Source organism: Salmo salar, chromosome ssa06 (genome assembly GCF_905237065.1).
Source record: "Salmo salar chromosome ssa06, Ssal_v3.1, whole genome shotgun sequence".
NCBI lineage: Eukaryota > Metazoa > Chordata > Actinopteri > Salmoniformes > Salmonidae > Salmo > Salmo salar.
The window spans coordinates 36,368,384-36,387,251 of record NC_059447.1 but is presented as its reverse complement, the minus strand read 5'-3'; the positions used below and the strand labels follow the sequence as shown (position 1 = coordinate 36,387,251).

Below are 18,868 nucleotides of genomic sequence, written 5' to 3'. Positions count from 1 at the left end.
TCAATGTCCTTTTTCAGCGGCAGCAACCTCTCGTCAGCTGACGCACTGGGTAATGTTCTGCTTCTGTAAGAACTCACTTCAACCCAGTAAACTTCCAGAGAAGACATTGTTACTGTCCAAGTTAACTTGCTGTAGGTGTATTGGCTAAAGGATTTACTCTGTTGTTTTTGAAAGTTACTTGGGGCATTGTCTTGGCTTTTGTGCACCCACACACATGCTCATACTGATACACACTCACACACATGCAAAACACACACACACACACACACACAGGAATGAGGGAGGACAAAGCTTTTACACCTACTTGAAAAGGCAATGTAGCTCACCTGAAGGAAAAACAAATAGGTCTTTCTGTGCAGACACCGTATAATATCTCATCTCACACAGCACAGGGGAAACTTGAGCCATATATAATATCCACTGTTTGTCCTGTTGGTGAAGGCTACTAAACATGACAGTGATATCATTCCACCAATAGACCACTTCGTTCCTCTTTCACCATCAGGTAAACAAAGATATACAGCTCTCCTATCATAGCATAAATATATAGCTCTGAGAAGGGGAACAAGATCATTTGATGACACAGATATTGTCATAAAATGATGTCAGACAGTGGCCAAGTGTAGGAGGAAAATGGTGGCCATTTGCTGTAGTCTCAGTAATAATCTGCTATTAATTTCCTTTATAGGTCAAGCCCCATGGCTGAATTAGAACTGTGGTATGTACGAAGCATGGAGATCCTTAACTGCTGAGGTCAACACAAATAAGAAACAACAGTGCAAGTAAGCATGTAAGTCTGAATACAAAGGCTGGCTGGGGAGAACGTCTGAATACAGAGGCTGGCTGGAGAACGTCTGAATACAGAGGCTGGCTGGGGAGAACGTCTGAATACAGAGGCTGGCTGGAGAACGTCTGAATACAGAGGCTGGCTGGGGAGAACGTCTGAATACAGAGGCTGGCTGGGGAGAACGTCTGAATACGGAGGCTGGCTGGGGAGAACGTCTGAATACGGAGGCTGGCTGGGGAGAACGTCTGAATACGGAGGCTGGCTGGGGAGAACGTCTGAATACGGAGGCTGGCTGGGGAGAACGTCTGAATACAGAAGCTGGCTGGGGAGAACGTCTGAATACGGAGGCTGGCTGGGGAGAACGTCTGAATACGGAGGCTGGCTGGGGAGAACGTCTGAATACGGAGGCTGGCTGGGGAGAACGTCTGAATACAGAGGCTGGCTGGCAAACTGCTTTTGTGGTTCTGGCAGAAAACCCATAACGGAGTGAGAGCCTTGCTTCCTCGAAACTGTAACACTCCTTTGGACTCTGGCACTAAATACTGCTTATGTTGTTCCAGGGCTGTAGCGTGCTCAGACACACACACACACACACAGCTAGCACGTGGGTTCTTACTGCGTCAATCACGTTGGAAGAGCTGCATGTAAATTAATCCACAACGTGCATGATGGTCCTTGGGGATTTCAGTTTGTTTGGCCAAATGACTGCAAAGAAATCCAGAATTGTGGAGTGGAGAAAATCAAGCATTGTGGAGATGTTCCCATTCCTGCATGTGGACCTCGTTCTCCGACAAGTAAAAGACTTAAAGCATAATTCCAATTCCTGTAATTAGCAATCAAGTCCGAGCCCTTCAGCTCTTCCAAATCTGGTCGTTACGGTGCAACAGCTGATTATAGCAGTGAAAGAGAGACGTCCATTTGGTAAATACCATTATAGCTCCACAGAGACCCTGTAATTGACTCTGCTGAGGAGAAATGTCACAGCAACATTGCATAGAGATGAGAGATGGTAGGTTACCATTAGTGGTCTGATAAACAGTCAGTAACGGAGATAACAGGGTTGGGTACAAGGGGAGGGTTCCTATTTTAGGAGACCGGATGGGATGGAAGTGAGAATGTAGGTGGCATTCACAATGGAGAGAGACCCACAAAATGCTCAATGGAGAGTATGTAATTGAGAGTGTTTTTGTGTATCTATTTGCGTCACATTAGTGATACATAGCAAGCAACTTCAAAAGAAAGACAGAGGGGGGTGGATAGAGAAAGAGAGAACAGCAGGAGGCCATTTCATGCAGTTAGTTGAAAGGAACAACAGATGATGATCCTTGCACATGTTGCACGCCTTTTGAATGCCTCTTTCCTGCTTACCTCTTCCCAGAGGCAAGCAGCACGACACTGAACAAGTGGTGCTGTCAAACTGCAACCAGAAAGACGGCCAAATTTCTCTTCAGATCTGACCGACATCTAGCGAAACAACAAACTGAACAACCTGGACTGGACACACAGAATCCACCAGAGACAGAGAAATCCACTCACGCTGGTGACTTTACGGTAGATCTGAGCAGCGTTCTGGCACTCAGAGTAGGGGTACTCAGACGTGGTCATCTCAAGCATGCACATCCCAAAGGCATAGACGTCCACCGCCTCATCATACTTCTCCTCGTACATCTCTGGGGCCATGAACTCAGGAGTCCCTACAGGGGGAGGGGGGGTATGGGGGGGGGGGGTATAATGGTAGTGGTTATGAGAATTGTGCAAAATGTGGTCCTACTTCACTGACAACTGCAGTTACAATTCACAATACAGTGGCCTTATTCATTCTCACTCTGACCACTTTGGAACAAGTAGCCAACTGTGTGCCTTGTAATACAGTGCGGAAAAGGTGTATTGGCAACAAACTGTTCTGGTATTCATTTACAGTACAAGTGTATTAAAATGGAAAAAATAATCAAAGGCGGTACAGAAACAATGCAGGAGGTAATCAAAAGATAAGTTATTTATTGATACAACACCAAATCTTATACGAGTGTGATAATGTAAAACAAATGTTAAACGTCTGTAGGTTTGAAGGTTTCCAAATGGGACTTAGATGACCCACACTATTAAAAAGTCACTGAGACCAAACACTGTGATAGCAGTGAGATAGATTAGAACATGTCGGGCAGCCGTGCTGACGTCACTGCAAAGACTAGCCATCATGCACCATGACAGTATAAATATAAACACCTAGCCAAATAAATAAACACAGTGGCCAGCCTAAAACATGGCATTGAAGGCTTTATTTACAGTTGCTCCAGTTTAAGGTCACACCACACTGAAGGGACAGCAGTACACTGGGACTCCATTTTACACTGAGTGATTGCCACTGGAAGGTATGATTTATTGAAATATTGAATGACCGTTTCACACAATACTGTATCTCTGTAATACAATTTTTAAAAGACATTAAAGCAAATAGCAAAGAGTAAGTGTTGTAGGTGGTAAAACGTTTTAACATCCTCTATGAGGTTTCAGCTATTACGTACGTCTCACTTTAAAACCTTAGTAGTGGGGACAGAACGCTTTAATCCTACATTGAGAAATGTTCAATAGTCACAGGGTCTAGAATAGAGCCCTGATGCACTCCATCATGCTGAGTGTCAGTGTCAACTGAAGTGGCTGTGGGTAGTTGAGAGACTCACCAATGACACTCTTGGCGAACGAGGCACTCTTTAGTGTGGCCAGGCCCAGATCGCCGATCTTGACGGAGCCTGTGGGGCCGGTGATGAAGATGTTGTCACACTTGAGGTCCCTGTGGATGATGGGCGGGGTGCGGGTGTGGAGGAAGTGGAGGCCCTTCAGGATCTGGTGGCTCCAGCGCTGCAGCAGCTTCAGCTTCATCTCCTTGAACCTCTTCAGGTACCTGTAGGGTGAGGCTGATATGAGTACTGTACGTGCGGCCTATGCAGGACACAAACCCAAAACCCTGGTGTCCAACCAACTGAGCGATTGGAACAGTGTAAGCAACAGTGTAAGCAACAAGTGTTACTAAGTTACAGAGCACCATGGACCAGGGGTGCTCACACTGAATCTGAGAGCCTGAGGATGAGGTAGCATTTAACATCCCATCTGTCTCTGGAACCAATTTTCTCCTGTCATGCTCAAATTGAGAGTGACACTCCATTTCGACAGATGTTAGCCACATGGCTAACACACTAATTCTGTAGATTCACTAACATGAACAGAAAAACACAGATGGAAAGCATATCTGCTTGAAGTCTTTTGCACCCCCTTTTACAACGAGATGACGTAGGAAAATGGCACATACTTTTCCCTATCTGCTTATTACTCAGGCAGTGGGGGTGCACTTAAAGGGATAGTTTAGGATTTTGGCAATGAAGACCTTTACCTATTTTCCGAGAGTCAGATGAACTAATGGAAACCATTTTTATGTATCTGAGTCCAGTATGAAGAAAGTTAAAGGTGAAACGACCTCTAACTTCCTTCATACTGGATGCAGATGCATACAAATTGTATCCCTTTAACTCACGTCTTGAGGGTGCCTGATGTCATGAGCTCGGTGACCAGAAGGATGCACTTGTGGCCCTTGCAGTTGTCCTTCCAGGAGTCGTAGAAGCGGACGATATTGGGGTGCTGCAGCCCCTTCAGCATCTCCACCTCCTCACTGAAACGCTGGCGCTCCACCTTCGTCAGCCTCCGCGTCTGGAGAGAGGGAAGAGGAGAATACATTATTATAGTGGTGAGACTATACACATAGTAGGTAATAGAGTAGACACAAATATAAACTCAGCAAAAAAACAAATGTCCCTTTTGCAGGACCCTGTCTTTCATCTTCATTGTAAAGGGTTTAAACACTGTTTCCCATGCTTGTCCAATGAACCATAAACAATTAATGAACAAACACCTGTGGAACGGTCGTTAACTTCTCTAGGAAAAGTGGGGCAGTATTGAGTAGCTTGGATGAAAAACATGCCCAAAGTAAAATGCCGGCTACTCAGGCACAAAAGCTAGAATATGCATATAATTAGTAGACACTGAAGTTTCTAAAACTGTTTGAATGATGTCTGTGAGTATAACAGAACTCATATGGCAGGCAAAAACCTGAGAAAAATCCAACCAGGAAGTGGGAAATCTGAGGTTTGTAGTTTTTCAAGTGATTGCCTCTCCAGTATACAGTGTCTGTGGGGTCATATTGCACTTTCTAAGGCTTCCACTAGATGTCAACAACCTTTAGAACCTTGTTTTAGGCTTCTACTGTGAATGGGAAGAGAATAAGAGCTGATTCAGTCATGTGTCTGGAAAATTGGCATGAGCTCAAACATGTGCGCGGCCGTGAGAGCGAGCTGCCTTTCCTTTCAATTCTAAAGACAGTGGAATTGTCCGGTTGGAATATTATTGCAGATTTATGATAAAAACATCCTAAAGATTGATTCTATACATCGTTTGACATGTTTCTACGAACTGTAATGGAACTATTTTGACTTTTCGTCTGGACTAAACTCGCGCGCTTTGTGAATTTGGAGTGCTGGACTAAACGCGCGAACAAAATGGAAGTATTTGGACATAAAGATGAACTTTATCGAACAAAACAAACATTTATTGTGGAACTGGGATTCCTGGGAGTGCATTCTGATGAAGATCATCCAAGGTAAGTGAATATTTATAATGTTATTTGTGACTTCTGTTGACTCCAAAATGGCGGGTATCTGTATGGCTTGTTTTGATGTCTGAGCGCTGTACTCAGATTATTGCAAAGTTTGCTTTCGCCGTAAAGCTTTTTTGAAATATGACACAGCGCTTGGATTAAGGAGAAGTTTATCTATAATTCTGTGCATAACACTTGTATCAAAGTTTATGATGAGTATTTCTGTAAATTGATGTGCTCATTCCCCGGAGGTTTTGGAGGCAAAACATTTCTGAACATTACACGCCAATGTAAAAATGGGGCTTTTGGATATAAATATGAACTTTATCGAGCAAAACATACATGTATTGTGTAACATGAAGTCCTATGAGTGCCTTCTGATGAAGATCATCAAAGGTAAGTGATTAATTCTACCTGTATTTCTGGATGGCAACAACAACTGCCTGAGTTACACCAGGAACGCACAATCCCTCCATCAGTGCTCAGACTGTCCACAATAGGCTAAGAAAGGCTGGACTGAGGGCTTGTAGGCCTGTTGTAAGGCAGGTCCTCACCGACATCACCTGCAACAACGTCCCCTTTGGGCACAAACCCACCGTCGCTGTACCAGATAGGACTGGCAAAAAGTGCTCTACACTGACGAGTCGCGGTTGTCTCACCAAGGGTGATGGTCGGATTCGCGTTTATCGTTGAAGGAATGAGCGATACACCGAGGACTGTACTCTGCAGCGGGATCGATTTGGAGGTGGAGGTTCCGTCATAGTCTGGGGCGGTGTGTCACAGCATCTTCGGACTGAGCTTGTTGTCATTGCAGGCGATCTCAACGCTGTGCGTTACAGGGAATACATCCTCCACCCTCATGTGGTACCCTTCCTGCACACTCATCCTGACGTGACCCTCCAGCATGACAATGCAACCAGCCATACTGCTCGTTCTGTGAGTGATTTCCTGCAAGACAGGAATGTCAGTGTTCTGCCATGGCCAGTGAAGAGCCCGGATCTCAATCCCATTGAGCACGTCTGGGACCTGTTGGATCGGAGGGTGAGGGCTAGGGCCATTCCCCCCAGAAATGTCCGCGAACTTGCAGGTGCCTTAGTGGAAGAGTGGGGTAACATCTCATAGCAAGAACTGGCAAATCTGGTGCAGTCCATGAGGAGGAGATGCACTGCAGTTCTTAATGCAGCTGGTGGCCACACCAGATACTGACTGTTACTTTTGATTTTGAATTTTGACCCCCCTTTGCTAAGGGACACATTATTCCATTTCTGTTAGTCACATGTCTGTGGAACTTGTTCAGTTTATGTCTCAGTTGTTGAATCTTATGTTCATACAAATATTTACACATGTTAAGTTTGCTGAAAATAAAAGTAGTTGACAGTGAGAGGACGTTTCTTTTTTTCTGAGTTTAGCATTACGAGAGGGAAAAGGAGAATACATTGCTATATACAGAAGTATTGAGATTAGAGGTTAAACGGACGAGACACAAACATACAGTATATAATACGCAATGTACAGGCCAATGCTAAGTCATCTATTATGCAACCTGCAAATGTATCTAGGCCCCTCAATGTAATTATAGGTGGCTGGGTTTCATTGCATAAGATTACACAATCATGTGAGTTCACTGCATAATAGTCGCAGATTAACAGATATAGCTTTAAATATATATACAAAAATCTAGATGTGAATAGATGACGGTATTGATACAGTAGCCAGTACTCTAACTATCAGCCTGTGGTGGGAAGAGACGTAAAAGACCAGTGCCAGAGACCAATGAGGAAGAGTTGTGCCAAGCCAGAAACCTGCCATCCCCAGCCCTCTCATAAGGCACGCATTACTCTAGCAGGGGCTTGGAAACACTGACGCGCAACAGTTCTCTAATGGCACCAAGTGTTTTCTAGCTTCAATATCGTTGGAGGGGGTTAGAGCAGAATTCCCTGAAATCAATGCATCAATTATAGAGAAAAGGAAAGTGATTATTTCAGAGAGGTTTAGCAGCATGTGTTTGTTTGTGTTTCCAAAATGCTGGATGGGGTTTTTACACACGACAACAGCCCAGCTGGTGATTTTCAGTACAAAGCAACAGACCCCTCTCTCTCACTCTCTCTCCCAGGAGACAAGTGCTGTAGGAGACCAACTGTCCACACTCACTCTAAAGATTACGCAACAATAAGGTGGGGATATCAGGCCAGTAGTTCTCACTGCCCTCTGCTGTCCCTCTCAGAACACAGGCTGTCCTACTGCATGCCTGCTCTGTCCACAAACACCAAGCTGTCATTCTCAGTCAAATGTTCTGATCCAGGAGCCAAGCTCACAACAATAAGGAGCACTATTGGTAGAATTTGGCACCCGGGCATCGTGACACTAACGCACAGTGACAGTGCAAAGTGGGTGCCAAAGTCAACCTGAATGAGGGCTGTCCTGTTTACAGCACACACTAGCGCCATTTTACTAAGTTCACAGAGAGCCAGGATGATGCGGGATGTTCAACGATGCCACCTAGCTTATGTAAGAGTGGCAGTGGGAGCAGGTCATGACTGGCTGGTGGGGGGATGGAGGTAGAGAGCAGGGGGTTGATTTCTTCATTCACTGGACTACCTATTGTTGGGTTTGCCGCTTCCAGGAATGAACCCCACATAAAGACAAACAGCTGTGTGAGGCTCCTCACTCAATCACTTCATCTCACTCTCCCCATCTCTCTGGATCTCTTTCAACCCACCAGGAATGGATTTGGTGATCAAACACCAGCCAGTGAAATTATTTAGTAGGGAGCCGTCAGAAGCAGTGAACTTACCACCTCTAGCTCTCTGCGACCAATTCAAGTAAAAGACTGGTACTTTGATTTGCTGCAACTTTGATCTGGCTCCATCGGAAAAGTTCATGAAGATGATGTGTAAGAGTGTGTGTGTGTGCGTGTGTATGTGTGTGTGTGTGTCTTGGGGGTATGATACTTAACACTCGATAACTTTCTCACTCATCATTAGTCACGATTCATTCAGGATTATCCGTAATCATGGTAGCATCCACATTAATGTAGATGTGATAGAAACATATTCTAATTTAAAATAAAAGAGACTTCGATATGACACAATACATTATTTACCATTCATTTCTATTGGGCACAAAATAATGTAAAACAGAGCCAAAGCTAACTGCAAATGCATCCAAGTTTGTAGAGTCACAAGCTTGATGTATTCATTGTTTGTTAGGAATATGGGACCAAATTCTTTGACTACTTCATTTATAAGAATCTTTAGGGGTGTCAATAATTTTGACCCCTAACTTCTTGAGAAAATAAACAATTACTTGTTCAACAAAATGTATTTATCTGAGTAATTGTATTAGTATAAAATAATATAATTATTGCTCATCTTTATCAAGGGTGTCAATAATTTCGGACCCCACTATACAGTTGAAGTCGGAAGTTTACATACACTTAGGTTGGAGTCATTAAAACTCATTTTTCAACCACTCCACAAATTTGTTGTTAGCAAACTATAGTTTTGGCAAGTCGGTTAGGACATCTACTATGTGCATGACACAAGTAATTTTTTTCAACAATTGTTGACAGATTATTTCACTGTATCACAATTCCAGTGGGTCAGAAGTTCACATACACTAAGTTGACTGTGCCTTTAAAAAACTTGGGAAATTCCAGAAAATGATGTCATGGCTTTAGAAGCGTCTGATAGGCTAATTGACATCATTTGAGTCAATAGGAGGTGTACCTGTGGATGTATTTCAAGGCATACCTTCAAACTCAGTGCTTCTTTGCTTGACATCATGGGAAAATCAAAAGAAAATCAGCCAAGACCTCAGAAAAAATATTGTAGACCTCCACAATTCTGGTTCATCCTTGGGAGTAATTTCCAAACGCCTGAAGGTACCACGATCATCTGTACAAACAATAGTACACAAGTATAAACACCATGGGACCCCGCAGCCATCATACCGCTCAGGAAGGAGACGCATTCTGTCTCCTAGAGATGAACGTACTTTGGTGCAAAAAGTGCAAATCAATCCCAGAACAACAGCAAAGGGACCTTGTGAAGATGCTGGAGGAAACAGGTACAAAAGTATCTATATCCACAGTAAAACGAGTCCTATATCGACATAGCCTGAAAGGCCGTTCAGCAAGGAAGAAGCCACCGCTCCAAAATCGCCATAAAAAAGCCAGACTACGGTTTGAAACTGCACATGGGGACAAAGATCGTACTTTTTGGAGAAATGTCCTGTGGTCTGATGAAACAAAAATAGAACTGTTTGGCCATAATCACCATCATTATCTTTGGAGGAAAAAGGGGGAGGCTTGCAAGCAAAGAACACCATCCCAACCGTGAAGTACGGGGGTGGCAGCATCATGTTGTGGGGGTGCTTTGCTGCAGGAGGGACTGGTGAACTTCACAAAATAGATGGCATCATGAGGTAGGAAAATGATGTGGATATATTGAAGCAACATCTCAAGACATCAGTTAAAGTTAAAGCTTGGTCGCAAATGGGTCTTCCAAATGAACATTGACCCCAAGCATACTTCCAAAGTTGTGGCAAAATGGCTGAAGGACAACAAAGTCAAGGTATTAGAGTGGCCACCACAAAGCCCTGACCTCATTCCTATAGAAAATGTGTGGGCAGAACTGAAAATGCATGTGCGAGCAAGGAGGCCTACAAACCTGACGCAGTTACACCAGCTCTGTCAGGAGGAATGGGCCAAAATTCACCCAACTTATTGTGGGATGCTTGTAGAAGGCTACCTGAAAACATTTGACCCAAGTTAAACAATTTAAAGGCAATGCCACCAAATACTAATTGAGTGTATGTAAACTTCTGACCCACTGGGAATGTGATGAAAGTAATATAATAAAAGCTCAAATAAATCAGTCTCTCTACTATTATTCTGACATTTCATATTTTTTAAATAAAGTGTTGATCCTAACTGACCTAAGACAGGGAATTTTTACTAGGATTAAATGTCAGGAATTGTGAAAAACTGAGTTTAAATGTATTTGGCTAAGGTGTATGTAAACTCAGACAGGATGGCTCACTTCTTAGGAGAAATTGACAGATCCTCTTTTGTTAGTTGTTTTCCATGGAGTTGGCTGTCAACACTGTAATGTAAAAATGTCGGTTCGCTGTCTAAGAAAAATGAATGGCTGTATTCATCAGAAAATACTATTTCTGTAATAGTGTCAAATCACTGTTCTGGCTCCAAATAGAGATATGTAGAGTGTACTGTAGCTTGTGGGCTGCTATGACGATCTGACCACAGACTAGCCTCTCTGGTATCATTGGGACGGTAGCGTCCCACCTCGACAACAGCCAGTGAAATTGCAGGGTGCCAAATTCAAAACAACAGAAATCTCATAATTATAATTCCTCAAACATACAAGTATTATACACCATTTTAAAAATAAACGTCTTGTTAATCCAGCCGCTGTGTCCGATTTCAAAAAGGCTTTATGGCGAAAGCACACCATGTCATTATGTTAGGACAGCGCCAAGCCACAGAAAACCATTCAGCCATTTTCCAGCCAAGGAGAGGGCTCACAAAAGTCAGAAATAGCGATCTTCATCAGATGGCACTCACAGGACTTCATGTTACACAATAAATGTTTGTTTTGTTTGATAATGTCCCTCTTTATGTCCAAAAACCTCAGTTGAAATTGGCGCGTTATGTTCGGTAGTCATTGTCTCAAACAAACATCCGGTGAAATTTCAGAGAGACACATCAAATTACAGAAATACTCATCATAAACATTGATGAAAGATACAAGTGTTATACATAGGATTAAAGATAAACGTCTTGTTAATCCAGCCGCTGTGTCAGATTTCAAAAAGGCTTTACGGCGAAAGCACACCATGCGATTATGTTAGGTCAGCTCCTAGCCACAGAAAACCATACAGCCATTTTCCAACCAAGGAGAGGTGTCACAAAAGTCAGAAATAGCGTTAAAATTAATCACTTACCTTTGATGATCTTCATCTGGTGGCACTCCCAGGACTCCATGTTACACAATGAATGTTTGTTTTGTTCGATAATCTCCCTCTTTGTGTCCAAAAACCTCAGTTTTGTTGGTGCGTTAAGTTCAGTAATCCAAAGGCACAAAGCGCGCTCTCAACATCCAGACAAAAAGTCAAAAAAGTACAATAAAAGTTAGTAGAAACATGTCAAACGATGTTTAAAATCAATCCTCAGGTTGTTTTTGTCATAAATAATCAATAATATTTCAAATCGGACAAAAGCTTCGTCAATAGAAAAGGAGAAACAAGAAGGTGCGCTCCCGATCACACGCTGGCTTCATGTCTGGAAATTTCCACTGTCCACTCATTGAAAGTGCTGTATCGCCCTCATTTTTGGAAACTTTACAGTGTTTTCTATCCAAATCTACCACATATGCATATCCTAGCTTCTGGGCCTGAGTAGCAGGCAGTTTAATTTTGGCACGCTTTTCATCCAAAATTCCGAATGCTGCCCCCTTCCCTAGTGAAGTTAGCCAAACAACATTGGTCTTATCTGCCTATAGAAAGAGGTGCACTCCGCGCCTGTTCCTGGACCTGCTAGTTTGACTATGACTTATCTAACAGGAAACTGAGATTTATTTTCTGTTGAAAGTGAATGGGAGCAGGGGGAGCTCACTGGCTCCATAACTCAAATAAAATACTGCTCACATTTGATTAGGTCTTTCAAAGCTGTGGTTTAATATAGCCAAGTCCTGCTGTGCCAAACTTGACCAGGACAAAGTCAAGCTTTTAGGAGGGAAAGATCTTTAAGATCGAGAACACTGCCCAGGAGCAATGAGAGAACGTCAGAATTCAGCCCAAAAGAGGTAATAGCACTATGAGAATGTGCCTGTGCCCTGGCTATAGACCCTGGCTAGTGTCCATCTCCACCAAAGGAACCAATACTAAGGAGAATGCTTGCTGGATTAACAGTAGCTTTGTGGAATGTTTTTTGTCAATGCATACAGAGTGGATATAGGGTCTATGTCTGAATCATTAGCAGGGGATCAGTCCAAGTGGCTGTGGTTTTGGAGAATTCTCAGTAGTTTTTTCTTGGATGACGGTGCTGTTGAACACATTCCAGCAGAAAGATGGCAAGAGCACACAGGGTTTTTTTCTGCATAGAAAAGTCTTGGCGTGTCCAAACAGTAATTTTCCGTATGGAAAAAGTTTTTTTGTGTAAACTTAAATGACTAAAACCAGATATAAACTATGTAGAAAATATAATGGACCTTTATATTTTTTAATAAGATCATCTTTGAGAACTTACAATTATCAAAATAAAAGCTAGACAATCAGGGAGAATAAACATTTCCCCAAATGATGCAGTCAGGAGTATTTTTGTCATGACATGAGACCCCCATTGATTTTGTTATAATATTTCAGTCACTCAGGTAGCATAAGCCATGGCAAAATGTGTAGAACTGCAGGAAATTAGCTTTAAAACTGCAACATTTTATCTCTGCCACATGGAAAAATGTGTCACTATGGCAAACAGCAGTACCTCGAAAATGTTTGGTCGATGACCGCACCATTGGCCACGACCATTGCCACACACACACACACACACACACACACACACACACACACACACACACACACACACACACACACACACACACACACACACACACTCGCCACCATTTAAGCCGCAGTTTGATCCTGAAAAAACCCTGGCAAGGCAGCAGAAAAAAACAGCCCTTTAACTGTTAATGCCTTCTTTCCTGAGGTAGACTGCAGCAGAAAAGTAATACCAGAAACACAATTGCAGCACCATGGAGCCTGTGCATGTTTGTGTCTAATGTATGTGAGAGAGTGAAGGAGAGAAAGGGAGGTGAAGATGTGTGGAGATGTGTGAAATGTAACTTATGTTGTGCATTGTCATAAGTCTGTAAGTATTATATAAAACAGTGTGAAGAGACTAGGCCATAATGTGTTTGTGTACATAGGGTAGTCTAGAAGGAGTGGTAGTTTTAATCTTTATCAGGAACAGCCTGTTTTTTCTCGAGGACACACTGATTTTAACCTGAGTGAGTTGACACCGTGTCACAGTGACACCAATGCCCCTTTCCTCCAACCATGCAACCTGACCTCAGGGCAATTCATAAGATTTGGTACGTAAATCTGTCGTCCCATTTAGTATGATACTTTATGTTAGGTTAGGTTACATTATGAATGGAATAGCGGTCGTACAATATCATACGATTTAGTGGACGTGTAATATCATACGTCATACCCAGTTGTACAATAGCATACAAATTGGATGATGTAACGTTTTATTCATCTCGGATGATCTTGTATTATACATATTTCTCTGAGACCAGGTTGCATGTTGCATCAGAACAACAAAGGAGAATTACAGAGAGAATGTACGTTGGTGGTTTGGAGAACTAAAGACAAAGGTTAGGAGAATTTACAGAAAAAGTTTATTGGGTTAAGGTTAGAATAAAGGTTAGGGGAAGAGTTAGCTAAAATGCTACAGTTGTCCCCGACACGAACACGCAACCTTTGGACTGCTAGATACGTCCACCCATCCTCCCCAACCAACCTCCCTCCTATCGTTTCTGTCTTAAGTAACCTTCTGTCTTTGGTAACCATACCAAACGTAACATATCATACTTATTGGAGGTACAAAGTTTTATCTAAAATACCAAACGTCTGTCCAGTGAGCCCAGCCTGAACCGTAAGGTTCTTCTAAGAACTCCAGCAAAAACAGATGAGACTCCGTGAAACATTTCTAGTTAAAAACTGCAGTCTTTTGAAATTAGAGAAACAATGCTTCATTGTAGATTATGTTACAATTAGGAAAAATCGATTTACTTCAGATGACTGTGTTTTAGGTTTGCCTCTGAGGCAGGAGAACATTTAGCTATTTTCTAGACAGGATTACTGATTGAGCTGTAGTGCAGTAAGTTAGTGTAAGAATCTGTATAAGACCACCATAGCTTCAGGGAGGAGCACAAGGAACTACAACTCAAAGCAGCTAAAAACAACTAATTGTCCAAAAACATGTTTGCATATCTTCTTTAATCTAACTAATATTATAACATTTATGTACTAACTTATATTTACAGACAGAGTTTATTTAACCTTTATTTAACTAGGCAAGTCAGTTAAGAACAAATTCTTATTTACAATGACGGCCTACCCCGGCCAAACCTGGATGACGCTGGGCCAATTGTGCACCGCCCTATGGGACTGCCAATCATGGCCGGATGTAATTTAACCCGGATCTATCCCAGAAGATTGAAAGTGAATCTCCAAATCCAGACAGTTCTGGACAGTTAGTTGCCACTATGTAACCCCAAGGAAACATAAGGTCACTACGCTTGCTGTCTGAACTGCATATACACTCCCCACACACTCCATGCTAGGGTGGTCAAAATTAGCCTCTGGGCCGAGTATCCTCAAATCACATGAGGCGTCAGCCTCCAAAAACTAACCCAGAGAGGGGAGGGACCTGGCCCCCCCTTTCTGGGACGCTGAAGGGGGATATTATTAGTCCCAGAGGATCTCGGCATGCGCCGCAAAGCCAGGAGGTATTTGGCCGGCGAACGCCATCTCACCCTTACATAAGCACTGTTTGGTGGTTTGCAGGGCCTGGCAACCCACAACCAGCTGGGAGGGGAGAGAGTGTGGTGGGAGTGGGAAGGGTGGGTGTCAAAGATCCTGATAAGTAACACTTTAGAATAAGGCACATTGTATGTAGCCTATTAGCAGCTAATTAGCTATGAAGCCATCATGGAAATAAATGTGTTAGCAGGTTATTAAGCAATTCATCATACATGGACTACTAACTAGAGGTTAGGGGCTGGTAGAGATTAGAGACTTGTGAGCTAATAGTATTAAACTTTAACTACTGGTAAATTACAAAACTTAATTCCCATGAAAATAAACCAGTCAAACCCAAGTGCAGAGATTTGCTGAGAAACCTGCTGCGCTACTGTAGTGATTTGCACGTGATTGTAGTTCAAACTGACAGACATTAGCTATTGACAGTGAAAGGCCATGAAACAGACATAAGATTACTATCATGCCAAGTGTTTGGGTATTTTTGTATTTGTACGGAGTGCTTCAGGGTACTTCTTTAACCTACAGCCACTTTTCTCCTTCCGAATCTCAAGAGCCAACCAGAGACAAGGTATACTGGTGCTTCTCTGTGGCTCTGATGACCTACACAAACCATTTAGGGGTAACTGAGTAGTCCCTGTGGTGTTTGTTCAGGTAAATAACAGCTGGGGGGACACACACTGGGGTATAAATATCCAAGGGAAGAGAGAGAGAGATATCTACCAGACTGAAAACTTGAACCCCTGTTAAAGCCATTCAGGTTCCTAATTGGGGGGCAGCTAAGACAGTGAAGAGGATATCACTGACTAAGACTAGTGAAACTGATGTCATTGGGTCTAACTGACTCAAAAAACACTGCTAAGGCCTCAGCTCACGCTCCAAGGAAGCACTGACGTTGCATGTTTCGACCGTTGGAAAACATCAGTAGAAAAAACAAACAATGAGAGAAAGCGAGTCACAGCTGATTTGGTAAGGAAACTGACATTATATCTCCCTCATCGACCTTGGGGGCTGGGGCCAACTCACAGCGTGCCTTGCTCGCTCCTTGGCTCGCTCCTTGTCTTTGAGCACAGAAAAGATCTGCAGGGTGGAGGGAGTGAAGGAGGAAGGATGGACGTTACATTCTTATGTCAAGAGGAAATCTGTATGAAGATTCACGATCACACAGTATTGCCGGCGACTTCCTTCCTCCATTTCGCACAGCATGAGAAACAGCCCCCAAACAGGGATTTATGGGGATTTATGGGGTCCATGTCTCCAGCCATGTCTCTGGTCCACGCAAAAGGGCTGCTAAGACAGGGGGACAGAGGAGGTGTAGGATCTTCTGTTTTAACCCTGACAATGTGTATCTGTAAATGGCTATGTTGATAATAAACCATGTCACTAGGATGGACTAATGTTTTCACAAGGTTATGTATTTGCTTAGAACCTGACACGAACCAAACAGGTTGACGAATAAAAGGTTTCGTAATGACTATGTACAAAAATGATAAGAATGAGTGACATATTGAAAGAAAAATCAATACATCACTGTTCTCTTATGAACTTGACACAAATGGTACCAGGCATAGACCAGTGCACCTGTGTCTTCAGCAATAAATACCACCATTAAGTTGATTCAACAACACTTTCCGTATACTGTCACACCAGACCATTCTTTGTACAAATCAATACAGAGACAAAAGACTAAACTGTATCCAAGGAAGAAGTCAACAGTAAATGACAATAAAGCGGGCCTGTAAAAGGTGAAGGCTTGAAGCCCCCCCCCCAACTTTCTCCATAGAAAATCAAGCCATGTGAGGGTGTGTCAGGGACGGCAACTCCAAAGCCCTGGCCAGAGCAGTTGAGAATGTCTCATTAAACCAGCCTCTTTCTCGTAAAGCCTCCGGGTTCTCTGGAAAAGCCTGGTGTATCTCTACCCCACAGATGTTCCCCGTCAAGGGCTTTAACTAGTGCCTTTGGAGGTACGGAAGCAGAGCCTGTCAGGGCTACAGGATTGCCATGTCCACCAGGAGAACAAAGGAAGAGCAGAGAAACAAGAATGTGTCTGTTAAACACTAAAACACAGGGTGATAAGATTCGCTTTGAACTACCAGATCCAGGAGTTATTGAACACTGATTCTGTAAATATTGTAGGGCTTTACTTTGATAGGTAGTTTGTAGCAGATTGAGTTTTCAGATCATCTCACGCCTGCTACTTTGAATCAAAGTTGAACTAAACTAGAAATAGGTTAGCAACTAGCAACTAATAGTAAATGTGTAATGATAAGTCTGAGGTTAAGAACTATTGATCTGCAGAGTTTGATCCTAGATAAGCCATTTAGCGTCAGAACTAAAGGGTGTATGGTATGAATGGGGTCATGCTGGTGTAAAGGACGTCACGCTGCTTGCTTAGCGAGGTCCACTTCCTCCTGGTCGGCTCACACCGAGGCTCAAACCCAGGACCTCTGCCTTGCTAGCACACGTGACCACCCTCTTGAAGCGTCTTATCAGGAGCTCTGCTAGTTAAATCCCATTACAATTATCCTCCTCCTTGTTTACTGGTTTGGTTTAACTCTGACCTTAGGTAATCCCAAATGGATGGAGCAAGAGGCCACCTCCAATTACGATTATGTCCCATCAAACATAACACTGTCACTGCATGAAGGATGCTGAAAATCAAGTCACAAAAATAAGTAAAAAAACGACTAGATTCCCCATCGGCATATTTCTTTATATTTTTTAAAGGAGATCAATTTGTGCTGAATGTTAAGTCAACCTCTGGTCACAGCGGGGAGTGAATCTACACTGAGAAACACAAAAGACATGTGGGACAGTGGAGGCTCAGGACCATCCTCCTCAGTGAATTTAGTGAAACATTAAGTGAAACATTTAAAAAGTTATCATTTTTAGATAAAACTATACTAAATATATTCACGTCACCAAATAATTGATTAAAACACTGTTTTGCAAAGGTCTACAGTAGCCTCAACAGCACTCTGTATGGTAGCACCATGGTGTAGCCGGAGGTCAGCTAGTTTCCGTCCTCTTCTGGGTACATTGACTTCAATACAAAACCTAGGAGGTTCATGGTTCTCACCCCCATCCATAGACTTACACACTAATTATGACAACTTCCAGAGGATGCCCTCCAACCTATGAGAGCTCTTGCAGCATGAACTGACATGTTGTCCACCCAATCAAAGGATCAGAGAATGAATCTAGTACTGAAAGCATAAGCTACAGCTAGCTAGCACTGCAGTGCATAAAATGTGGTGAGTAGTTGAACATATTTTTGAACAAATGTATTTATTTAAAAATGAAGGAGAAGCAAGAGAGAGAGATAGCTATATTTTGTTGTCGTTTTTTTTTTCCACTTTCACTTAGCTAGTGAATGCAGCTAGCTAGATTAGCCTACTCAAAACACCCAGCTCAAACAGAAAGGGATGTTATGTTAGCTAGCTGGCTATGGCTATCCAACACTGGAACTATTCCAAGTCAAGGTAAGCTTTTGATTTTATTAATTTATTGCCATCGGGCATGCCGGTGTAACTGCTTAACTGCAGTTACACCGGTTTATTAACACATTAGTTTTAGTAGCTATGTTGACTAGCTATGACATTAGCTAATATGGTGACAACGATGTAGGCTGTGTGTAGCGGTTAATGGTTATGATATGAAGGTTTGGCTTGGAAAGGTATTTTCGCCTGGTCACAGACAACTGATGAGTTGTGCACTGAAGTCCACAAGCAAACGGAAAAGGTGAGAGGAGGAGAATGCGTAGATGCGAGATGGAATTTTACAACGAGCAAAATGATCATGCCGTTTGTATGTGGCTGCTATAAAAGTGAACTGTGTCTGTGTGTGATCACGGGTGTATTCATTCCACC

The 18,868-nt window shown here is 42.8% G+C and overlaps 1 protein-coding gene across 1 annotated transcript in view; it reads right to left on the bottom strand.

The window, feature by feature from the left end:
* LOC106607180 (serine/threonine-protein kinase WNK4) overlaps window positions 1–18,868 on the bottom strand; it is a 78,892-nt gene that overhangs the window by 43,253 nt on the left and 16,771 nt on the right. The window contains exons 2-4 of the mRNA XM_014203865.2: window positions 4,317–4,489; window positions 3,469–3,689; window positions 2,324–2,481 (exon numbers count right to left, since the gene is read on the bottom strand). Coding sequence (XP_014059340.2) covers window positions 2,324–2,481; window positions 3,469–3,689; window positions 4,317–4,489 — 552 coding nt within the window. The remainder of the gene's footprint in view (window positions 1–2,323; window positions 2,482–3,468; window positions 3,690–4,316; window positions 4,490–18,868) is intronic.